General features: G+C 37.6%; 2 protein-coding genes across 2 annotated transcripts; both read right to left on the bottom strand.

Annotated features, from left to right (window-relative positions):
* Positions 1-891: 891 nt before the first annotated feature.
* Positions 892-17,851, bottom strand: LOC135465958 (WD repeat-containing protein 89-like). Its single transcript, XM_064743340.1, has 11 exons — positions 17,754-17,851; positions 15,361-15,524; positions 13,943-14,040; positions 12,560-12,641; positions 10,521-10,567; positions 9,649-9,739; positions 7,216-7,279; positions 5,561-5,692; positions 4,495-4,581; positions 4,040-4,084; positions 892-933 (listed from the first exon to the last, which is right to left on the bottom strand). Exons 2-11 carry the CDS (start codon positions 15,501-15,503, stop codon positions 892-894), a joined length of 831 nt encoding a protein of 276 aa, XP_064599410.1. The 5' UTR covers positions 15,504-15,524; positions 17,754-17,851.
* A 722-nt stretch (positions 17,852-18,573) lies between these two features.
* Positions 18,574-25,460, bottom strand: LOC135465818 (dynein regulatory complex subunit 4-like). Its single transcript, XM_064743172.1, has 10 exons — positions 25,322-25,460; positions 24,321-24,419; positions 23,878-24,075; positions 23,272-23,478; positions 22,836-23,096; positions 22,275-22,442; positions 21,594-21,680; positions 20,894-21,103; positions 19,894-19,959; positions 18,574-19,215 (listed from the first exon to the last, which is right to left on the bottom strand). Exons 1-10 carry the CDS (start codon positions 25,322-25,324, stop codon positions 19,066-19,068), a joined length of 1,449 nt encoding a protein of 482 aa, XP_064599242.1. The 5' UTR covers positions 25,325-25,460; the 3' UTR covers positions 18,574-19,065.
* Between the last annotated feature and the right edge of the window lie 430 nt (positions 25,461-25,890).

Raw genomic sequence — 25,890 nt, 5'->3', positions numbered from 1 at the left:
ATGAATTTAACACTGCTCAATGTCCCTACATCTGCTGATAACCATTTATTGTCAAGAAGGCTGCATAAGCAAAGAGAGCAGGGGAATGTAAAAATTTTCTGTCCGAAGCCAGGTTTGAACCCACACCAGAGCACCTTAACTATGTGTTCCACAATAGTACAGTAAGACACGAGGTAAAACACAATTATTTAATGGGTTCCTACTCACCAATGCATACATTCTGATGAGGGTAATTGAACAATGGCTTGAAGAAAACGATGTTTTCTCGATGTGGTCAACTTTGTACTGCTACAAAAAAATTTCTTCATTGATTCGATTGGTGTTTATTGTCATACTAAAGAATATTTCGCTTGTACTATGGCTGCCAGAATTATGGTGGGTAGAAACTGGGTAGAGCCCGGTGGAAACCCTTCAAACCCAATGTGTTATTCTGATCTGTTATCACAAATTATTATTATGAAATGTATTTTGTAGGACAATTTCTTTCAGGATGAAAATTTACCAAGCATTCATTGTTAAATAAAGACATAACATTATATAAGTAAACACAATAAGCTCAGACTTTGTTCACCCATGGTTTAGGGTTGGTTGTCAGCATTCTCTACATAGTACTTTACACCACAGTACCCAGGAGTACTGACTCTTGAGGTCAAGTCAGGACTGTGGTGCTACAAGCAAAGGCTAAGAAACCCACTGGTCACCAAGTCAATATTATTGTCATCCAGGATAATCACTGCCACTGTCCAAAAATAATAGCTCTGGAGAAAGCTTTAGTTCAGGCCTCAAAGGAAAGAGGTTATGTCAACTAGCATGACCCATGTTTTTGTATGGAAGTGGCCAAATACTGAGCTTAACAGAGAGGTGTAGCTATGGTCTGGTCCCATGAAGCAACTAGGGTCCCAACACTAGAGTGCTGAGCATGTCACAACCACACTGTGAACACACACTACATTGTACTTAAGCTGTACACTGACCTTAGCGCAGAACTAAAAATACATTACACTGTTGACTTTCTTAGATATAAATAAATCTAAGTAAACATTGTCAGTAAAACGGTTGTCCAATGATATTAGATTTCTTTCTTTATCAAGTTTGAGTGGACAAGAATATCATATAAATGTATTTTTATGTTTACTTAACTAATACCATTTAAGAGCAGTATTTTTCAGTTAGTGAACATAGTGAACTTTTTAAACTTTTCACGCTTTGGAGAAATTTGATTTTAACCATATTTCACATGTAGGCTACATTAGCCTCATAAATTAAGCCATAAATTGTAGCCAATGTAAATTGTGGGTAGAGTTGTTACTCATTTTGCCTGATTCTGAAATTTCAAATAATGTCAGAAACAGGTTTTGGGGTTTGTTTGGATCGTAGGATGACATTCTGCTGGGGATATGTAAGTTTTGGAAACAACAGTTGCATATGATGGCCTTCATCTGTCTTAAAAATGCACTATTTCCAAGGCTGACTTTAACGGCAGGTATATCTATCCTAATAACAAATGACATGTTAATTTTAAACATTGTTTAAAATATAGCATTAACTACTTTCATTTGTCATACTGCTGTGTGTGACCAACTCAGTTTTTAACAGTATCCGATTGCAACTTACAGCTACATGTAAGTTGAGAGCGGACACAATAAAAGCAAAAGGCAGAATACCTTCTTTTTAGTAATAAAACATTGAAATGACATTATTCATCACATTTTCCTGATAAGCATTCTAATGAGAAATTCTAGTTTTTCCACTCCTGATGAATACTTAAAAACTAAGCACAAACAGAATTTTGCCATTGTTCTTCATCAAAAGGCTGACCATTTCCTGTCAATCTGGCATCACTACCCCCCCCCCCCTCCCCCCCTCCAAAAACAATCAACCAATACACAAAAACTTATATACACAAACACAATAGTCACATCAACAATTCTGTTTTTGTTCTGAAGACAATGGCATTTCTCGGTTACTAAGGAAGCTGTATTATGGACCACACACGCATGCAATACACCTGATGACTGCCCCTGACAGAGACAAACAATACGCAACACCAGTTGTCTCCCTTGGTACTGACTGTTTATGGCGTCAGAAGCAATAAACCAGGGCAAACGAAGGCTCAGTTTAGCAGCCTGTCTGTCGCTTACGTCGTGGGAGGTGCACTAACTGGAGACAAGTCAATAATGACAGGCAGAGAGTTAACAATACATGTGGGTTTTATTGTTTTTTTTAATAAGCATAAGTATAATGAAGGACAGCTTACTTTTACAGGTGCAGGCATAGATATTAAGCATTACAGTTGTGTGTAAGGCCATAAAACATATTCAGTCAGCTGGCAAACACTGTTTTGTGTCTTCAAATATGGGTTTTCTTTGAAAGAGGAAAACAGTGAAACAAATATATCTACCTATACTCAAGAAAAGAAAGAAAAAAAAAAGCATCAAGCATCCATTTGTTTTTGTTTTTACGAATTCAACTACATTATCTTTAATACATTCTGCTGTTTGACTTGTTTATTTATCTACATGGCTGAAAATATGGTGAAAAAAAACACATCTAAGAAACAAACTAATGAAAAAAGCAGGAATATTTGAAACATGCAGTAATGAAGTAGCCATAACAAAAATACTGCTGACAATGACAACAGATCAAAGAAAAACAATCCCTGACAGTAGCAATTCTGATGCCCAGTTATTATGTGTGTTATACACTTAGTATGAGTGAAGCAAGTCAGGCAGGCCTCTGTGAAAATCATAGCACCTGCTTAAGTACATGAGATTTATTTATTTATTTGATTGGTGTTTTACATCGTACTCAAGAATATTTCACTTATACGACGGCGACCAGCATTATGGTGGGTGGAAACTGGGCAGAGCCCCTGAGAAACCCACAACCATCCGCAGGTTGCTGACAGACGTACGTTCCCACGTACAGCCAGAGAGGGAGCCAGCATGAGCTGGACTTGAACTCACAGTGACCGCATCGGTGAGAGACTGCTGGGTCATCACGCTGCGCTAGCGCGCTAACCAACTGAGCCACGTAGGCCCCGAAGTACATGAGAAGCTTTTCTAATGTGACAATGCAACTGATAGATTCAATTTAATTAGTTTGATTTATTATTTTGATCTCTCTGTTCTACACTGGTGGCCCGTGGAGAAAAACAGGCTGACAGCCCACAGCACCCTTAACATCCTCTCCACACCACACCCCTTCCTATGTGTCTTGTAACGGATACCCAGCAAACCAAGAGGCCTGAAGTTGAGCCAAACTGGAGCTGAACAATGTCAGTTTAGGGTTTATTTCCAAATCTTTATTATATTTGTAGCAGAATTTCTTCCTTTTGTTGTAAGTCATTTTGTAGAGGTGCAAGTGACATATATAGGGGAGAGAACTTTATCCCTGCAAAATATATAATATTTTGAGTTACTTCCCCTATTACAGATATCAAAATTACTACACTGTATGTATTTACATTATGCACATCAATCTTTCAGTCCTATGAAGACGAGGAGTCAGAAAGTGCGTGTACATATATTGTGTCCAACTGAAGTATCATGTTGAAGACATCAAACATGACACCATGTAAAATGTCCTATTTTGAAAGTCTTTAGAGTGACCTGACATGGGATCCAAGATCTCCTGATTTTGAGGCAAACGCTCGGTCCATTAGGTCCATCAAAGCAGTTCAAATTAATACTGTATCAGAATGATTTGGCTCAACCAGAGTAATAAATGTGTTTTAGCCACATAAACAGTAAAAACTTCTCATGACCATGATAAAGCTGGATCTTTGTGATTTCCTAAATTTGGAAAAGAATATCTGAAGCAAGGAGATTCACGTACTGTGTAGAGTGAGTGAGTGCTTGGGGTTTAACATCGTACTTAAATGTGCCTCCTTGCCGCAGAATGGATTTCCACCACTCTTTTATCCAGTGCTGTACTGTGTAGAGTCTTGAGCTGTTGATAAAGGAAGTGAAAGTGTGCACTGGATAAGACTTACAGTCTAAATTGCAAAGCCTACAGACACATAAATCAAACTGCTTACCTTGGTTCGTTCCTTGATGTCTGTTAATTTGATCAAGTTATCGCCCTGTTAAAATAAAAACATTGCATTCAGTGGACTGGGATTTAAACAAGAAACCATCAACAATGATGAAGTGAACTGAAGTGAAAATGTCCCCCTAAATTGTTCTCATTTACTTTTTTAAAGTTTCTTCTGTACAAAAGGATATCTATCATCAAATTCTGATCATACTCAATTTAGCCAATATTTTGGGAGGGGGAGGGGGGGAGGGGGGAGGGGGAGGAGGGGGGGAGGTCGACTTCAATTATGTGCCAGTGGAACATTGGAAAACCCAGATACATTATGGCACACTCTATTGTTTGTATAAAGAAGTCCTATTTGTATCGTCATTTCTGGTAAGCAGAGCTTGGTCCATGCCAAGTCAGCAGGGATACTGTGAATACTTTTACATAATATAAGCACCAAGTGAAAACTACCTCAAAAGCATTCCAAACATGGAAGGTGTCAATGTGGGTAACACAGTACACATTCTGCTTGTCTGAGCCACACCATCCTGTTTTTTGCTGAAAAGGAAAACAAAATTCAAAACATAAATTTGACAAAATAAATTTAAAGTAAACAAAGCTCGACTCTGTTGTCTGATAAATACAAAGTACTACCACTGAAGAAAAATCAAGCAAACTGACGTTTCCCTTGCTCTTAAGCGACCTGTTTTACAAAACTGTTTGGACGCTGCGTGAAGTGAATTTACCAGACGTATACCTTTACTATACAAGCATGTCGCCACTGACGTTACGCCAGGCGCATCTTGCAAATGCATCTTAAGTCTGGCCCAAGAATCTTACCTTCTACTTCAGTCTCAAGAAAAAACAGGCGGAAATATTAAAATGAACTGAAAAGGTTACAGTATGGAAGAGAGCTAAGATCATGGCTTAAAACGATTATGACTACCACTATTTACTCCCTATAAAAGCTATGATGCCTCCTCAGAAACAAAAATCTTCAGCAGTTGCCGTAAAATTTTTCTAATGTGACGTCATAACATTTCTTATGTCAAATAAATATATATATATATAGTAATGTTACATACCAATTAAGGCAGTAATGGTTGAATGACATCATGCACACTTGAAAGATACGATCTGATTTGATTTGATTGGTGTTTTACGCCGTACTCAAGAATATTTCACTTATACGTGGGCGACCAGGATTATAGTGAGAGGAAACCAGGCAGTTTCCATGGGAAACCCATGACCATCCACAGGTTCCTGGCAGACCTTCCCCAAGTACAGCCGAAGAGGAAGCCAGCATGACACACTTGAAAGATGAATGACATGAAGTATTCATGCATGATTCCACACCAGGCAGAGTTGGAAACAAAAGAAATCTTTTGTTTCCACAAAATCCTCCTAAGCTTACAACTGTGCTTCTAGCACAAACAATTTTTGTACAATTCAGGAAAGTCATTCAGACCCTATCATTCCCTATAATTTAACATTTTAAAGTTACTAAAACCTCTCTAGGATGTCAAAAAACACTTACAACAGAGGAACAGGAATTCAGTGTGCTTAGCAAGGCCTCTTCCTCCGAGCTCTGCGAGATGTCATACACGCACACTAGCCCATCTGTAGAGCCACTGAGAAGACTGTCAGCCTGTGTTGGGTGGAATTCCACCTGGTGAAAAACAGAACACATTCACACCTAGATAGTTATGTATGCTTGGGTTTGTATGTTGAACTTTACAATTATCAGACTGTCAAATGACAAGGAGTCATTCGGCGTGTGTCATCTTGTGGCAGGGCAAGTCCACGCTGACACCCCACCCAGTCCCACTGTACTGACACCGGGCCAACCAGACCTGTTTCCATACTCAACTTCTTAGTGCTGAGCGCTAAACACTCCAGTTTTAAAGCCTTTTGTATGACGTGACCCAGGTTATATTCCAGGCGGATGAAAACTCTAACTATTACACCACCAAAGCGGTTACACACAGTTCTGATCTTGACAGCTATAATAAATCCTAACAGTGGAAATGGTCACAAAAATAATACATACGACTCTGCTCCTCTAAAAGTATACAACCACAGACCCTGCAGGCCTGAGACAGCTCTCTGAAGTTTTACACTGACATATTATAGATGTTCTTCCTCTGGAAAATAATTCTGCTATGTTATAATGCCATGATTACAACAGATTTAAATTTATCTATTTATTTCATTGGCCGTTTATGCTGTACTCAAGATTATTTAGCTCATACCATGGAGAGAACTTGGCAGAGCTTGAGGGAAATCCACAACCAATCGCAGGACGCTGGCAGACTTTCCCACATATGGCCGGAGAGGAAGCCAGCTGCACTAGCATGCTAACCACTGAGCCGTGCAGGCCCCAAATAAACATTAACAAATTTTTAAGAAACTGGGTGCCGTTTAAATGGAAGACTGATCTCCCAAGATTCAATACATTCAAGTGATCTGTTTTGATAGGCTTACATACTGCAAAATGCATTATCACCTTGCATTATCATTATCACCTTGCATTACCAAAGTGCATTACTGGAGGTCACTCATGAAATGCATGTATTATACTGTGAAGATATTATACACATATGTGATTTGGTTTGATTTACTAAGTTTTAAATGTCACACCCAAGAAGATTTCCCTTAAACGGTAGCCAACAGTCCCAGGGCCTGGAGTAAACCACTAGCCTCAGGCAAATAACTAGAAATTTCCCACACAACACACAACCTTCCACCTATAGATTAAGTTCAGTTTATATACCATTTGTATACCAAACGAGTTACCGTTGGCCTTTTATTTCTTCCAGGCCCAGAAAAGAGTGGAGAGAGAGGAATCTCCAAATTTCCTATTCACGGCTTGAATTTGAACCAACACTTCCTGTATCCAAATACACCTCAACCTCCATGCTTTTCTCTTACATGGCAGTGGTCGTGGGCTAACGGGTGAAGGAAGTAAAATCACTGTCCTCCGTCAGGTACCTGACAAACCTACTGATCTAAAGCCACATTCAGAGCAGCCAGAGATGGATTTGAACATGCAATCTCATTGGCTTGAGAGACACAGTGAGCCAGCGAGGAATCTTAAAGGCAAAGTGTTTGACATGATTACGTGACTGAACAGTGTGACACTGCCGTAGACAGATATTTCAGACATGACAGAGGTGGGTGTTGAGTACAGACCTGTGTGATGTCGTCCTGATGACACTCAGAGTAACAGCCTAGTAGGTCGCCATGACGCCTGTCCCTGATACAACAACAGCAACAGGACAATCACATTAAAGAGGCTATACCAGTGATCTCTGGCAAAAAGATTACATTTATTAATCACATCAAATTTTCTCTATTTACCAACAACAACACAAATGAATGTCTTTCAGAGCGCATTAGACTGGTACCTGTACTATTTACAGTGTTAAACTGATTCTAAATATTGATAAAGCTATAAAGTGATCTGCATCATAAATTTTAGTTTATTACCTGTGCAGATTTTTATTGGAAACATATGCACAGACAAGGCTGGTGTTTTGAGAAAGCTAATTATTTGGGCTATTCTAAAATAATAGCAAACATTTGATTGGATTTGCACTGATCAATTTTTTGCCCCAAATCACCATTACAGACTGTTTAATTGTATTATAGGCTTCATTACCGAGACCATTTCCTCTTTCATTTTAGGCAACAACTAGGGTGAAAATTGCTTCATTTTGAAAGTACCATGGTATTTTTTGAAAATACCATACAAAAGCTGAGGTGGACAGAAGCCCTAAGGAAAAAAAGCCCTATGGACAAAACCCTGGTGGACAAAACCCTCGGTGTACAAAAACCCTGGTGGATAAAACCTCTGTTATCTTAATTAACCGACAAAACATATCCGACCACTTGTTAATGGGAATTCTTTTAGTGTGATTTTGTTTATTTATTTATTTTTTTTATTTTTTTTTCTTTATTTGAATGGTGTTTCACACCATACTCAAGAATATTTCACTTATATGACAGCGGCCAGCATTAGGGTGGGAGGAAACCGGGCAGAGCCCGGGAGAAACCCTCAACCATCCGCAGGCTGTGAATCTGTCATTCAAAGCATATCCCAGTCTGGCACTCTGGTTCAACAAGATAAATATTATTTCTGAATACTCTTAAAAAGAATAAAAAATAATAGTTTATTTTTATAGGTTAGGTGTTTTTCTTTTATTTTATATGCCCTACATGGATGTATATGATAAATAAAATGAATCTTAACGTTAAATTGGAAGCATTCAATATTAATTGTGTAAATTAAAATTTATACAGTATTCCCCGATATCCAGAAAAATGAATGTTGGCTGCATGTTTTTTAACATCTACACTCTAAAAGATTGAAACAGGCGTGTTTTGTTTCTTTCGTTTTCTGAGATTAAAACCATCACTGCTACAAGTATTTGGAATCAACCATTTTCTTTACAGATGTTAGGCTATAGCATGTAAATTATATTTCTGGGATAGGAACAATTAACGTATAAGATAAAATCTGTGTTCTTAGAACAGGAAAAAAAGTCTAACACAAGCTGCAATACAGCAACTGTTCACCATACTTGAAGACTTCTTTAGTTTTCAGATAAGCCTGGAATGGAGATCGAGCATTCAGTACACTGCTGAGAGATAAATAGTTTTCTCAAACAAGCACACAACTTATGTCATTTACACTACTGATAGAGGAGCTTATGTCTGCTGATGGTTTGGTCTGCAGGACTTTTTCCACAAGGCTTTTGTCCATGGGGTTTTTGTCTGCGGTGGCTTTTGTCCGTCCCGCTAAAGCACCTGAGCTCAGAATATGCAGTACTTTCTGAGATACCATCCTGAACATTTTACCACCACACTGATTCTAATATGAGAAGGATTAAGTCATGAATTGTGTAATTTGTACTAATTAATATGCACACAGTGCACCAATGATGAAACACCCCCTTGTGACATTGTACTTTACAAACTTTTGTGTAAAACCTGAGCTCAATACACGCAATACTTTTTGAGACAAATTTGAACATTTACCTCGACATCTATTCTAAAGTACAAGACACTAAAATGTTATTGTGCTTTGTACACGTATGCAAAATATGAGATTGACATTTGAGGTACTTTTGGAGGTATCAACATTAATATTTACCTCACTATTGCTTTAATGTTTTTCAGCATTAACATTTACCTTATTATTGCTTTAATGTATTTCACCCAAGGTTTACATTTACCTTACTATTGCTTTAATGTATTTCACCTAAGGTTTAACATTTTATGCACTAAATGTTATGAAAGTGCATTGTTTACATACCAACATGATCAAACTTTACGTGTAATACAATAACTGTTACTGGATGCCCACACTGAGGCATGGGTGTGGCAATAGCACCTGCTGTGCTATGTACATGTGAGCTAATAAGAAAAACAGATAATGCAACCCTGGAAATGTATATTATTTCAATTTATAGATAGCATTAGGGATATTTTTTATTCATATGTTTAACAATTTATAAGTAAATCAAAATCTTCAGGATTAAAACCCAAACATTAAACAATCACTCTCATCAATAACTAAATTTCTCTCCTTTCCACAAGATCATACCAGAATGTCAGGAAGGCATCCCATCCTTATTGACCTCTGACCCCGCACACAGGACACGCCCATCACAACTCAGGTCAAAGCTTGTGATACTGCTCACACCTTCAAACCCTGTCAAGGAAAAGTCACAACAGTCTGAAAATAGATCACCTGTGAGGATGGTTGTATGTATGTATTTATATATGTTTGGGGTTTTACGTCATACTTAACAATCCTTCAGTCATTTGATGATGAGGAGTCATTAGGTGTGTGTACACATGCTTTGTCTTCTTGTGGCAGAGCGAGTCCATGTTGGCAAAGTGTTGCCGCCAGTGAAGCATCATCCCGTCAACACCAGACATGACCCTCAACCCAGTCATTGGGCCAACCATTCGTGTTTCCTTGCTTCAACCTCTCACTGCTGAGGGCCAAGCGAGGCAGCAACAAGTGCCATTTTTACAGTCTTTAGTGTGACCACACCTAGTGTGAGGATGTTTGCAAGGATCAATGTCAAGAAATTGAACAGAGAAATTCTATACCCAATTATGCAATTATAAAAAACATGGATGAGCCTCTTCAGCCAAAAAGACTAATTTGAATGTACACATGCAAATATTTATCATTTTATTTCACTGGTGTTTTACACCGTACTCAAGAATATTTCACTTTTTTGACGGCAGCCAGCATTATGGTGGGAGGAAACCAGGCAGACCAGGGGGGAAACCCAGGACCATCCGCAGGTTACACAGGCAAATAACTTCTAAGGCAAGCACTGGGACAAAACTGTGCAGGTAAACCACCTACTTTGAACACAGCTCCTATTTCACTACTGTTAATTCCATGTGAGATATTGGCTCCTCTTTCAGGGTAGTATTCTATTTCAAAAAGACAAGTAAAGCTCATAACACTCTACCTTGAAATGTCTGGACAGCTTTAGTTGGTGCTCTAAGATCCCAGCATCTGTAACATGAGATCTGCATTTGTTACATTTTTTTTACAGTAACTAAAAAATGTGTGTGTAATTAAATAAGCCACCATAACCATTCTTTGAAATTTAAGCCCACAGAGTTGAATAGTTGCTAGGAGACGTGAATACATAGATATCAGGAATTTTTCCTCTAATACAGGATCAAAAAGAGTATAGGGTATGAAAAAACATTCCTGTTATTCATAGTAATGTATTTGTTTGTTTTGCTTTCAGTTTAACATTGCTTTCAGCATTATTTTGGCTAAATCATAGCAGACTGACAGGCTGGTTTAGAGTGCTGCCTCACTGGCATGCTATGCCAAAAGCAGATCTGAAGCATTATCATGGTATACTGCTAAACCAACCAGTGCTTGGCACATCTCCTTTACTGAAGGCCTACAAGAATGTCAGAGCATTTGCTCTTTTAAAGAGGGGCTAAATGATATATTTAGGGCTGCTTTCCTATGTTGTAAACAAACCTAAATTTGTACGGTATTAAAACCTCTTTAGCAGGTTTCAGAGACAGTACAGAAACAAATTTTGTGTCATTCCTTTTTAGCGGACATTATTTCCAGCAAAATCACAAGCATCTATACGACAACTGGCAGTGTGTTCTTGAAAGCCTTGGGACCTCTAGCGAAATTGCCTTACTTGACATCATATCTTCCACATAAAAGCACTGGAATAAATGAACAATTAGGATTTAACACCATTCCACACTGGCTTAGTATTTCTGCCAAATCATGTCAAGAACAAGTAACGGCCAAGAAACAGTTGTCTTTCAACATGACAATGGCAAGACGCAAAGTCAGCATAAAATGTTACAGTAACTGACACTTTCAAAACAAGCTAAAATAGTCAAAAATAAGCGTAAGCTTTGGGATATCATAACATCATATCAGACAAACTATATTTAAATATTCAGGAAGTTTGTCTTGGAAACTACTGCCCTTAACAATGACTGAACCCAACTTAATTAAAATAAGCCAGACACAATGTGTATCACTACGCTTTTATATCACTCCATTTACTACCTTGATCTGATGGCTAAGCGAAAGTCTTCACATTTACCATCTGATCAAGGGAGTTTTCTGCTTTTCTACTCAAGTTGCCATTCAAATGCACTGTGCAGTGAAAACATTTAAACACAAGGTAGACTATCTTTAGAAGAACACTAGAGGCTCCAAGAAGTACTTTGAACCTCTTTCTGCAGTTTTTGTCCCCACTTCTAGATGGGGTGGAAAGTGCCTATGCTATGATTTTACCTGCAAAAGGTTGTAAATTCGGAAAACCTATGCATGTTGTTGTTGTTTCGTTGTGCTGTCCATCACAAAGGAAACTACTATTTGACTGGATATTTGGATACTTTATACATATACATGTATTTAGCATCCATCATGTCGGGTGGATTGGTATAATATAGCGCCTTCAGTTTACTTGTTACTAACGCCAAACTTTCTGAACTGTCAATCTTCCTATGACATCATAGTGAGTCACAGCAGTCCTGTTCCCTGAAATTGACGTCAGGCATCACAATTGCTTTCACCAAGATTGGTATGAAAAATAACATTGTCAGGATAAGAAATTCTTGGACATCTGGCATTTGGGATTCATGGATTTTGTATCAAGGAAATTTTTAGCATCTGCAGCTATCCTCTTTGGCTTTTCTCGATTCTTTCTCTTGTTGATTAATTATCAGACAGAGATTGATACCGTATGTTTCAGGGTGTTAGACCAATCAAATGCCTGGAGAGTGAACTGGCCACAATTCCCTTTGATAATCGCCGTATAGGTTTCAATACTCACCCAAAATTGGTGGAAAGCACTCATACAGAAAACATTCACACTTTTTGAACCATTTCATTGGTCAACATACCTTAGACATGTGATAAAACAGACTAACCGGTTTGCTTGGCATGTCTTATGTCATGATTTGTAACTTACATTAAGACATTATTTCATTCACTCAATCTACAGGTACTCACCTCACGCTGTCCTGTGAGCTGGAGAAGAGCAGATTTTTATCCTGTTGACAAAAACGGACTCCAGAGATTACATCTGTATGACCTGAAACATGCAAAAAGCCATTAACCAATCAGTGACGGGAAAGAACATTCTCACTATTCATGTGCGCGTGAATTTATCATAGGATGTACTGAGAAAGTTACAAACTGATTTAAACAACTAAACATTCATTGTTCAAGAGCTATATATAGTAGACTCTTGGTAGAAACCCATTTAATTATTTATTTATTCTATGACCAGTGTTTTACTGGTCTGTAATGAAGAAAATTTTACTTATATATATATACATGATGGCGGCTAGCATTATGGTGGGAGGAAACCAGGCATTGCCCGGGATGGAAGCCTTTGTCTGTATGTCATTGTGCTGCGCTGGCATGGTAACTACTTGATCAAGAGACCCCTTATAGAAGCCTTTGTATGTCATTGTGCTGTGCTAGCATGGTAACTACTTGATCAAGGGACCCCCTTATAGAAGCCTTTGTCTGCTTGTCATTGTGTTGCGCTATCATGGTAACTACTTATCAAGGGGCCCCCTTACAGAGGCGTCTGTCTGTTTGTCGTTGTGCTGCACTAGCATGGTAACTACTTGATCAAGGGGCCCCCTTAAGGAAGCATTTGTCTGTTTGTCATTGTGCTGTGCTAGCATGGTAACTACTTGATCAAACAGGCCCTCTTACAGAAGCCTTTGTCTGTTTGTTCAGGGAATGCCCAACACAAAATGAACAAACCAAATAACATATTCAAGGTACAATTTGTATCAAATCTTTCATATTTTTAAATTCTTGAATCTCTCCACATGCTTGTAAAGTTTGAGAACATCATTCTGCTAAGGCATCATGATTCGATGCAAACTGGTAATCCCTCTATTAATACAAGTTCAAATCAGCATACTTCAGGCAATGAAATTTTCCTGTAAACCACCATGGCATATACACCTGCCTTTTCATTAATTAGTTAAGAATACATGAAATTATTGTTTTGTTTTTCTAAACATGGAGTTTAGGATGTGGCCTTACATATGAAAGTACAAAACAAGGCTCTCTTCTTTGGATGTAAATGGCTTTAAACTACAGTTTTCCAAAAGCCCCAGTAGTCAGTCTGGAAATTCAGTAGCCTGCTGTGGTGTCAACTACAAACAGAATATTTCTGACTATTCCCGGCCACTGATGGAAAATATGCACAAAATAGAGCGAATGTAGAAATGTAAAATATGCCTCAAAACATTGTCCTGATGTTCTTTTGGCATGTCCTTCTTTGCTTTTTTAAAATCATAATCCTCACATAGTACCATTTCATGTATCCTTTATACTTTCAAAAATTTAAGTTTACATCTACAGCTTTACCTGAAATAACACCTGCTGACATCAGGGTTTCCTTGGAAAAAAGACGGATTGTAAAATTTGAACTTGTTGCTGCTACTAAAGGATTACTGGACAATGAGCTGTAACAAGAAGTTAACAATATTAGTATATTGTAACCTCAATCATACAAATGTTATATTTATTTATTTGATTGGTGTTTTATGATATATGAAATACTCAAGCATATTTCACTTATATGACGGCGACCAGCATTATGGTGGGAAGAAACCGGGCAGAGCCTGGGAGGGAACCCACGACCATCCGCAGGTTGCTGGAAGACCTTCCCACTTACAGACAAATGATATGAAAAAGCAACTTATACATGTAATACTGATACTAAAGTGGTCCTTTTACAGCAATGGTACAAATATATCTCGTATCATATTACATTTTTATTGTCGGAAGTGACGCAAGTGAGATGGAAAAGTAAAATTTTAGTTTTTGTTGAAAATGTTATTGCTTATATAATTATCCTGATTATGTTCTATATTCAAAATGTTCGCACTGAAACAAGCCCAAAACATCTTTACTGTCATCCGACAGAGGTGTTTGCCAAACCTACATGTAAAACAGTACAAAAATCTGATACAAGCTGCCCAAAACTTCCTTTACCCATTTCATAGTCCCATATTGTGAATAAACCGGGAAGACGGAAATTTTATTTATTTTATACTACGGCGGCCAGCATTATGGCAGGTGGAAATCGAACAGAGCCCGGGGGAAACCCACGGCCATCCGCACGTTGCTGACAGACCATCTCACTTACGACTGGAGCGGTAGCCAGCATGAGCTGGACTTGAACTCACACAGCGACTGCATTGGTGAAAGGCTTCTGGGTCGTTACGCTGTGCTAGCGCGCTAACCAACTGGGCCACGGAGCCCCCCGGCTAAAAATAGGTAAATACTGACTTTTTTCTTGTAGTCAGTCACACCAGTTTTACAGGGAGAATAAATCTTTTTTCAATGTTAGATTAGGTATAAAAGTAAATGTAGAACTTGAAATCCTCTAATTTGTGGAAGATGTAGACTATCTTGGCAATTTTTTCTGTTGACATTACTTACGTGAGCAAAAACACTTGAAAAACAGTAAAAATCATAAAAACATCAAGATCGTACAAAACAAAAAGGTGCATTTTAATCTACAGTCTGAAATGGATTTGACTCCTGGTCTACTGCTTGTGAAGCGGTCAATCATCACGACAGGGTGGGTTGGAATTTATCTTTTTCAAATAGGCTTTACTCTGCGAATTTGAAATACAATTTTAATATTTCAGCCCTAAAAATCATAAATATTGTCTTAAGATTAATGTGTCAAAATCTCAATTTCCAGTACCGAAAACTACGCACTGACAAGGTTTTAAATTTTGAAGAACTGGCTCCTGGATTACCTGTTCCCTTACCTGGTTTGGGCATCGATGTCCAGAACATAATCTGGCTCTGTCTTCTCAAGGGTGATTGCAGATTTTCCCGCCAACTGGATGCTCCGTAAAGAAGTGATCAACTCTCTCATCTCTGATTTGTGAGTGTCTGCTAAAGATGACATGGAGCTTCAGACATCAGGTTCCTGTAAATCAGCAGCAAACCTCTGGAACCAAAACTCATACACATCAATTAATTTATTTATTTATTTGATTGGTGTTTTACACCGTACTCAAGAATATTTCACTTATATGATGTCAGCCAGCATTATGGTGGGTGGAAACCAGGCAGAGCCTCTCCGGCCATCCGCACAACAACCAACCCATCAAAATACTCCACAGAACATACAGAAAATACAGACCATATAAAGACTATGCACTAATTAAACCCTTTCTAATTATGAGGCGTTATCTTGGACTATGACATGGACAAGAGCGAACAGATCTTTCTAAGCTTTAAAGGACAAGACAGCACCTGGCTAAAATATATTCTATCAAAAGCAGGTTACAAAGCTTTCTAAAATGTATCATACTTTATTATATTAATGACATTTCACTGAATAACATGTAGAACAAAATGTCAATACCGCACAAATGGTTCGTGTGAGTCCAGGCAGCCATGTTGAGAATTTTATCCAATTAAACATGTTGCTATTATTGCATGGCTTAAGCTGTGATATAACCTTTACCCATTCACTCCACGAAGTAACACAGAACTACTGCATAAGACATCATTTTGAGATTGTTTACTACAATCGGCCCAAACCATACTCATCTGACAATAGACTCTAGGCCTCTATAGTTGCGCTGTTCAGATTATACAAAAAACATTGTTCTCATTCATTTTAGTGTTTAGTCAGCAGTTTCTAAATAACAAATATCAGAGTCAGTGTAAAATTCATCAGGGATAATGAAGGATTGGGGGAATGAGAAGGCGGCATCTCACCAAACAATGCTTTAAAACGGACTAAATCTAATGACATACCAGTAAGTATTTTTCTCTCAATTTCTTAGAATTGAAGAATTTAAATTTTACTCTTTTGTCTTTCTTAGAAGTCAGTGCTACAAAATATAAGCACAAAATCCAGTGACAGTCAACTGCCTACATCATGCAGCCCCAGTGGTGCTTAGAATTATTTCCATTTGTTTCAGGAATTGAGCATGGTTCTAGTTGTAAAGCAATTTTATTGTAATTTTGTAAACATTTAAATCTGGCTCAAAATGTTTATCACCGGCAAACCCCTCCGGAGGCTATGACCAAAACCAGGAATACACCGGCCATGAATCTGCAGGCTATTTAAACAGGGTTGCTGGAGTTCCTTGTAAATAATACAGTAGGCCTACGTACTGTATCACCAGATCAGACAGTGGAAGAAATATCCTTATATATGGTATGTCCAATTTCTGAGAAAGCTATTTATCACTTGGGCCCTTAATCACTGAGGTCCACAACTTTTATCTGCCATAGGCCCCTGCTTAGACTATTGTTCGAAAATACCTTCAAAGTTAGAGAGTTAGAGTAAACGTGACGTCATCTTGCCCTCGATAATGGAGAGCCGCTGAAGCTGTGTGAAGACAAAGTTTCACTATACTTTTACTGGGTTGAAAAATTGTAATAAAAATATTTAATGCCTGTTTAAGATACTTTGAATGGTAGTCTTTCAGTTCACATAAACATTGGTCTGGTGCTGTCCTTCCGACAACATTCCGACAACAGTATCAAATTAATCATCCAAAGTTTACAATTTCTGTTGGTTACATTTCTTTAGATGTTTTAATAAGATAAAATATGATGTATTCGAAAAGCACAGTTGGTTGCCCTACATTACCACACGAGTGCTGTTTCACATGATAGTTCATACATGCATACGAGAAATACAAGAGATATATAGGTATGCCTTAGCCCATGTTATTGTCTTTGAACACAATTAGATTAATGTTAATTTCTGGTGGTTTCAAATATGTTGTATATATTCTCTGTTTGACAACGATTATATTGAGCCCTAAATTACTGGGTTATATTTAGTATACAGAAAATCAAAACGTGGTCAAAAGCAAAGTTGTTGATATTCGACATCAGGAGGCCCTTAACTTTGAATTTTCCCATTTTCATACCGGAAAACACGTTCTGAATGTATGATTGACATACTGCTGATGTGGCGCCATAATAACTCATTCAGTCGGGCTACAGATATCCACAAGTGGAGGTTAGTTCCACTAAGTCTACATTAAATATTTACCGCATGGTATTATATTGGGCGCAGTTTTTCGTAAATATTACTCCACAGGCACGTGGAACTTTCAGGGTACCGGTTAGTCCCTTTGACCTGAAATATATTTTTTCGTCATTTCTGAATGCAGTGACACAAACTTACACGGAACATAAACTCAGTAACTATGTGTGCCTGCTGTTAGGTTGTTGTTCAACAAATACACTTCGTGTTCCAAAAGCATCACTATTTCAGGAAGTTATTCCCCCTTGAGTGACTCAGTTGTCTCCACTTGAGTGTGACCACTGCTTGGTTTGGTGATATGCCTTTGGATAACACACTCCACAGACAGGCTGTAATGTTTTTGTCAGAACAAGTTATATCAAATCATGCGTCTTAAAAGTGGCTGAACATTAATTAATTTGCACAATTATATTCAGATAAAATGGTTGCCATTGAAATTTGTTCATAGCAGGATTATCATTAGGGCACTGTACGAATAAGGTTGCTTTAGATATGAGTGATTCGAAAGTTAAATGTGAATATTGTTTATAACATGGTGCCAAATGCTGAAATCAAGATTATGAACTCGTTTGATAAAGAGAGGTTTGAATTATATCATGGAGAAAACTAGTCATTTGGGCAATGACAATTAGGCAAATAGCTGGCACACACAGGTAAAGTGATGCTTTACTTGCAAGTAGAATTTCTTTCTGTTATATTTATTTATTTATTTTATTAGTGTCTTACTCAAGAACATTTAACAGCAGCCAGCATTAGGGTTGGAGGAAAAAGAAGAAACCTATGACCATCCACAGGCTGCTGCAGACCTTCCCACATACAACCGGAGATCAAGCCAGCATGAGCAGGACTTCAGCTCATGGCGCTCTCTTTGGTGAGAAGCTCCTAAGTTATTGTACTGCTATCTATTTGAAACTAAAACTTAACAACTATGACACTGCAAGTAAAAATCAAACAATAACCAAGTAAAACTGTACATGTTTATTAAATTAAATTATTCACAGTTTTCATGGTTGTAATAATTATGTTCAAGTCATAAAACAGTCACACATACATCTGACTGTATATTTGTAGAAGACACAAGCTTGAATCTTAGTAAATATCCAGGATTTTTTCTTCCATGTTTTTAACTTTTGTCACTGGGGAAAAAATTACTCAAAAGCTGGTCAGATATGCCTGCTACTGAAAAAATAAATTTTCACAAAGGTAATATCTTTGTTGCTTAAAAAGACAATGGAGTAAAACAAATATTCCCTTGGTCGCTTCCCCTCCCCCTCTCCGGTGTGGCCAGCACATGATGTAAAATAAATTATCACAGCCTAAAAACACGTAACAGGCCATTAAGACTAAATACAGAATTTTTTCACACTAGTGTAATGTACAACATGATTAAACTGGTTTTACTGGTAAATATAATAACGGGACGGTAGATGTATGCATTTATATTGGCTACTGTCTATGAAGGGGCAGACACCAATCCAGCAGGGCCCTGGCCTAGGGACTGTCCACCGACGGTGCTCTCCAGTGGCTTGAAACCCAGCTCCTCTGTTGGGATTCCAAACTGTTGGAGTTTGGCCTCGTATGTCCGTAACAAATCATTGTGAGCCTGATGAAAGAAACAAAAATGTCTTAGACAACAGTTTAACCTTTCTGAATTACTTAAAATCTTATCAGCGAATGAAAACAGACCAGTCAAATAATCTTCAATTCCTAAAACAGATTACCGGCTGAATTGAGTATTACCAGATTACTGTAAGATCTAAAATGAAACACGTGGAAAAGGGCAAAAGCCTGGATCCCCCTCCCCCACAATGTTGTTGTCTTTAGCTATGGTATCTTGTTACATGAATGGCTGATATTAAAAAATAAGATGTCAAAAATTCAGCCGCATAGCAGAGAGAACAAACAGCTGCTTTTCTGCACTTAAAAATCAGCAGATCTTGAAAAAATGAGCCTCACAAAGCCCTCATCCACTGGGGAACTTCTTCCCGCTTATACCACTATGGTCCAAAGCTACAAACTCTTTTGTTCTGCCTTCATTAAGTAATTATGCATGTATGTGACAAGCACTGCAACGTCACAGTAACTGTGATTCAGACCTTTTGTGTAGCTCTTCATCAAGTCATTACATGTTTATACCAAACATAGCTGAAAGTACTTCATGTATCATGTCACCATGGTATTTACGTATAAGTAACACATGAAGTGTTGACCACAAGGCACAACAAAACTCAGACAAAGCCATTGTCTTACATCCTTTGTGTAAGTAACTACAAAAACCTACCTTGCAGACTCTAGCCAATTCATACTGTAAGTCTTTGATGGCGCTATTCTTAGAGTCCAATACATCCTGGAGAACAAAGAGCATATCACATGTTGAATCATAAAATAACGAAAATATCATGAGTGTGATAAAAACACAAATCTTCTGAAATGAGGAAAAGACAAAGAAACTTTCTTTGTAGCAGTAACTTTCCAGCAGGGACAAATATTTAAGAAAAAAGGGTTGCAATAAAATGTCCGGCAGTTGTAAAGATCCTTTTATTAGACATTGAGCCCCTTCTCAAATGTTCATTGTGAAAAGGTGATTCTATAATGAACTGCTGTCACCTAGCACATGACAGCAACGTTAACTTTAAAATTCCCAAACGCCATACTTATATGCTGAAAAAATAATCGTGCCCACTGTGTGAGGATAAGGCCACATGCTGAGACCTTAAACAATGGGGATGTCTGTTTTTTTTTCCAGCATGTATCTAAGGCATTTTATTGCATAAAGAAAAAATTACTTCTATCCTAACACACCCAACTTTCACCAAAATGTTATATGTTGTATTATTAATTAAAGTTTTCATCCCTACAAACATGAGCACACCCCAAATCGTTGGTAGCGTAAAATCGTGCAGGTCTAATGTAAAAACGACTTGGGATGCAAGGTTTTAACAATGAGAATATTTTATTTAAATATCTCAACTGTATTTTTCAATTAAACTTGGCATTGTCTTGTCCAAATATTATGGGATCCATTTTGACAACTACATGTAACTTGTTTATGTTTTCATTGAAAAATGTAACAGTTAGTTGTATGACTGTAACCTAACCTGCCTTCATTTGGAGACCAAACTGGCTAGACCGTCACAGGTGCAAATCCTACCAAGATACCAACATGCATAAACTGACATATTATATGGTGCCTCTCTCTCTTCTGTTTTCTAGGCTAAAGAAATCAGCAGGTGTGTTAAGATATACAAACACACTCAAGTAACAGCTGTTGCTCCTCTCACCTCAAGTTTGCGAGTGACCACTGTCAGAGCTGTGGGATCCAAGTTAGAAGCTGATAGCACTTCATTCAGCTGTGCCTCCTTCTTCTCCAAAGTATCAGCAAGGGCAGACAACTTCTTCTCCAAAAGCAAGTTTTTGAAGTTGCTCTTCTGCTGGACTTCATGGATAGACTTGACAAACTTCCTGTACAGATCATCTCTCTCTGTCTGAGTCTGAAAAGAGAAAGTGTAAGTGAGATATGTGAAATTCTTACCATCATTCCTCACTGAGACACTAACTGTTCACACTTGCATTTTATCCTCGCCACATCTTAATACTGAGTAATCTTTTAATTACACATTGACGTGCCTACTTATAACGGCAATGTATGGCAGTTTCTAAATATCTACTGAAAAGTAATTACCAAGCATCCTTTTAAACGTTGGTATACAGTAATTTTATTTACCATTTCTCACATATTTAGTAGCTATAAACTGATCATATGTACTATCACAGTGATATTATGTTAAAACTAAAAAAAATGGGCAACTTACAAAAAACTTTGCAAATAAAATTTCTCTTTTTTTGGAAATGATATATAGGTTTATATACCACCATAAAGAGATATGATTTATGAGGAAAATCACAACAAAAAAATGACTTGTAGAGATTTGTAAAAGTGTTCCATGGCTGTAAATGCCTGCCCTGAATCAGCATACTAACCTTGGCAAACCTCTGTTCCAGAACTTCATGCTCCCATTTCAAAGCCTTCAGGTCTTCCTCAGTGACCTTTAACCTGGCTTTGGTCATCTACAATAATACAAAGCTTGCTTCAGCAGCTGTCTTGCTGTTTATATACAACACATATAACATAATGATAGAGCAGAGTAGTCTGTTCTAAATAATAAAGTAATCTAAAACCATATGTGACATGGTAAAATGTCATGAGGTAATGTACATTTACTCCACCGAATTACTTCCATTTCAACTAATGCACACAATGAAATAGGAAATATAAATCCATCGTTTCACTTTGATAACCATTAGAAACTACATTTCCTATTCCAAAGTTAGAGTTCCTCCACTTGAACACATGACAGATAACAACAGTGCTGTTCAAGTACATGTACTGCAAATGTTACATGAGACCTCATTCATTCATTCTCTGTATCTGAAATCATGTATAATGGTATGCATAGAATGAGCAAAATTCCTTCTAAAGTCTTTTCACTCTGTTCACAAAAAGTTGATCAAAGAAGAGTCCCTAACAATATGCAACCGAAAAAGTGGCAGCACATGTGTGGCAGAGTTGGCTGTAAGAGGCCACATTTACTAATATTAACAGGAGACTGTGGTTTATGCACGGATTTACAAATCAGGCCATGGGCACTAAGGTGAGCTTACTCTGAGAGACTCCTTGTCCTTCTGGTAGTTGGCTAGATGTTTGCGCAGCTCCTCCACTTCTTCCCTGGCTTTCTGCAGTGGCTCTGTAAGCCTCTTATTCTCAGCAATCACCTCAGCCATCTGCTTCTCCATCCTCTCCTCTTTCTTTTTCATCTCCTCTACTTGTTCCTGAAAGTTCAAAAAGACTCATTGTTAGTATTTATTTATTTCTCTGATTGGTGTTTTATGTCATCAGTGTCAGAATCACCAGCATAAGTAATTAAGTACGTCAACTACAGAGAATAATAGTCATTCTGGCATTTCTAATTTAGTACAATTCCAAGATAATTTACCACACAAATTAAATCACCTGAAGTTTCATAGATACATTTTGTTTTATTCTGAGATTTGTATTGATTTTAGAAAGGTGTTATGAGGTGACTTTGACAACAGGGAGAGCTTCCTTTGAGTAAAATGTAAGTTTGAGCATCAAAAATACTATTTTATAACATTTTTTAAAATTATTTTAATTTAACCTTAATCAGAAAAAAGCCAACATCAAAGTATTAACTGACACATTACCTTCAATGTGTTGATGAGAGCCAGGTTATTGAGGGTGATGTCATTGTAATAGTTCTTAATATCACTGAAGGCTTTCTCGTGATTCTTCATTAGTGTGTTGATTTGACCATTCTTCCTCTCCTCAATTTCATGGATCTCTGTCTTACGTCTCAGATCTAATTCATCTCTCAAAGCTCTCATTTTCTTCTCGTACTTGGCCTCAATTTCCCTAGCTTGCCGTTCAAAGTCTGCTCGTAACTCAGTCACCTCTTCATCATTTGTCTGAAGAAGGGTTGAAACAGAACATACATGTATTATAGCCAAATTTATTTCTTGCATTCCTGGCATACAATATAGAAGACAAGACTCTAAACAAGATGTGAAACAAAACCAACGTACTGGTAGAATCCAATCTCTAAAGAATGTGTGCACTAGGGCACTCATGTATATAACTTACCTTTTTCAAGTTTTTGATAATGTCTTCATGAGCAAGCTCTTGTTCTTTCAGCGCCACTTTGAGAGAACGTTTGTCTTTCCTCAGGTCCATTTCATTCCGTCTGTGGTCATCCTGAGACAGTTTGATAGCCACTGTTCCCTCTGCCTTTAGCTCAGATATGTTGTTTTGATGTTCGTAAAGGAGATGTTTCACTTTTTGTTTGTAGACCTAAAATGATAAAATTCAAGTGACCTGTACATCCATACTCCACTGAATGATTCAGCACAAAAATAATCACATCTTACCAAACATCTTACAAACCACCTGGCATAACAAAAAAGACAAATCAGAGCTCGTTAGATATGCATCAGTAACCTTACTGGTCAAAAGCTAGCTATCTGAACTATGGCACTCTGAGGCTACTCAAAGAGATAGTGATATACATACATGAATACAAATATTTCAGAAAATAAAATCATTTTTACAATATCTCTGACTACACTTTCAAATAGTTTAAATTTACAGCCAATTTCTGCAAATCATATGACCCATAAACTGTGCTGGAGGACAAGTTATTCTTATGATGAAAAATCTCACAAACACAAAACTAAATGTACTCTTTGATACCTTTATCTCTATTTGGTGCCTTTCCTCTGCATCTTCCATTTCACGATCTTTGTTTCGCAGCTCAGCCTTCTTTTCTTCCAGCTGACGTTTTGTGATTTCCCAGAATGTGTTAACCTTGTCACGCTCAAGTTGAAAGTAATTTCTCTCTTCCCTCTCCCTGTCCAGTTCTTCACGCAGTCGGGTGATGTGGTCCTCCAACTGAAACAGTGGTTTTACATCACACTGGATATATCATCAACATAAATACAAAATATAAATCGTAACTTGTGCTCTTTCTTCCACACTGCTGTTGAATACAAAATGTACTCAGGTGACAACAACAGCATGATTCATTTTCTCAATTTACTATACATTTAAATGTACAGAACAACTATTACAGCAAGGTAAACCACGATATAGCACTATTTTCGTCACACCTCCTCTCTGTTTATAAGAAAACCAACCTGCTCCTTTGACATTTCTGCAGTTGACATGCCATCGATCACAGTTGGCGTTTTGGACTTTGCCGACTTCTTCTTCTTTCCGCTTTTCTTTTTGGGTGGCTGTGAAAAAAAAAAAGATTCAGTAAGGAAACAAAATAAAAAAAAAAATTAACTAGGTAAAGGGGTGTGAATCTATTGTAACCTATGAAGATCTCCATGAACTAACACAAGGTAATCTGTCCAGGTATCTCTGGAGTTTTGAAAAGTCGCCATTTATTGTGTCGTTTGACTGGGTCACATGGACATATGAATCATCGCATAGTGTCGAACATCTTGACTCAATACTTTGTTTGACTTCTTATTAGATAGTTCAAAATTATGATGTACACTACAAAATAACCCATCTCCAAAGAGTTCAAAATAGCATCGCAATAATATTTCAAGAGATACATGTTCTTTTTCTTTCCTGCTTCATAAAATCTTTGTCCCGAAGTATTATTGAACAGCACAATCAAAACAAGCTGGACTCTGCTGAGATGCAATAAGGTGGCTTTCTGTTCTGCCAATCCAACAAAATACACTTAACAATACCAAGTCTGATGAAAAAAAAATATATGTCCTTTTCTGAAAAAGTAAGCCTCAGACTACTTGTGGAAAACTTCCACTATAAAGACACTGGAGCGCAAGTGTAGCCCTTAAAAGATCCTTTGTAGTTTACAAAGTCAACGCAAGAACTTAATAACATTTGTCAGTTTGTCATTAACATGTCAGATGGTAAACACGTTACAGTGTTGCACATTTGATACCTTTATTCGCATCACACTTAAAAGAAGAGAAAAAACTTAATATTTCACCAAAAAATGACGCATATTAATCGATAAAATGAGAAAACATCATTATAAACTAGTTGTTGTTGTTGCAAATGTAACTGAACAGCAACCATTCTAACAAGTTGGTGCATTCGGGCTGACTAGATCGCGTTTGTGGGAGCGATTAGTTGGGCCAGTGCAGCTTCTACATACCATTTTGATGCTCGGGCGTCTCCTCACTCACAGTGACGTTATAATTTTGATAAATTCCCAGTTTTGACTGTGTATAATCTTGTTTCCTTGAGCGAGCGCTTTAGCTTGTTGCCCAGAGCGACAGTCCCCGGATGTAAACATACTGCGGGAACCCTATTCTAACCAATGAAAAAGCGATATCTTCATGGTTTCCGATTTTTAAAGCTACCACTTTTGATGACGTTTTGAAATATGCAGTCTTTTGGGGCGAAATATTTTTACCCACCATCGGTGATCACATGACCTTAAGATGGTGGGTGGATTTATAATTTTCCTGTAAATTTTCTATATATTTTCTGTGTTTTCATCGTTTTATGCAAGTATATATGTTGGATTCGGTGTAGTTCATATATTTTGACTATTGTCACTCCTGAGGTTTACAGGCTTGGTGAATTTTCGAAGGCATATGGCCTAAATATTTTTGTTATCCTCCGAAGTTCTGTAACCTGACAGTGAAGCAAATGACAAGTTACATCCCGGTATTATTCATCATGCCGGGTATCATTTCGTCAAACGTGTACTCCTAGTTT

The sequence above is a fragment of the Liolophura sinensis genome, chromosome 5 (assembly GCF_032854445.1).
Source record: "Liolophura sinensis isolate JHLJ2023 chromosome 5, CUHK_Ljap_v2, whole genome shotgun sequence".
In the NCBI taxonomy this organism is placed as follows: domain Eukaryota; kingdom Metazoa; phylum Mollusca; class Polyplacophora; order Chitonida; family Chitonidae; genus Liolophura; species Liolophura sinensis.
The sequence above is the reverse complement of the archived record's forward strand: the minus strand, read 5'-3'. Positions and strand labels throughout refer to the sequence as shown.

Bases quoted from the DNA above. Each gene is read 5' to 3' on its own strand.
- LOC135465958 (XM_064743340.1), bottom strand. From the start codon at position 15,503: ATGTCATCTTTAGCAGACACTCACAAATCAGAGATGAGAGAGTTGATC. The intron at 9,740-10,520 runs GTAGAGTGTTAT...TTTCCTTGACAG, and splicing joins AGCTGTCCAGACATTTCAAG to GGTTTGAAGGTGTGAGCAGT. The intron at 5,693-7,215 runs GTCTGTACTCAA...GTTTTTCACCAG, and splicing joins ATCAGGACGACATCACACAG to GTGGAATTCCACCCAACACA.
- LOC135465818 (XM_064743172.1), bottom strand. The intron at 24,076-24,320 runs GTTGGTTTTCTT...CCACTGTTTCAG, and splicing joins CAGAAATGTCAAAGGAGCAG to TTGGAGGACCACATCACCCG. The intron at 23,097-23,271 runs GTAAGTTATATA...ACCCTTCTTCAG, and splicing joins TTATCAAAAACTTGAAAAAG to ACAAATGATGAAGAGGTGAC.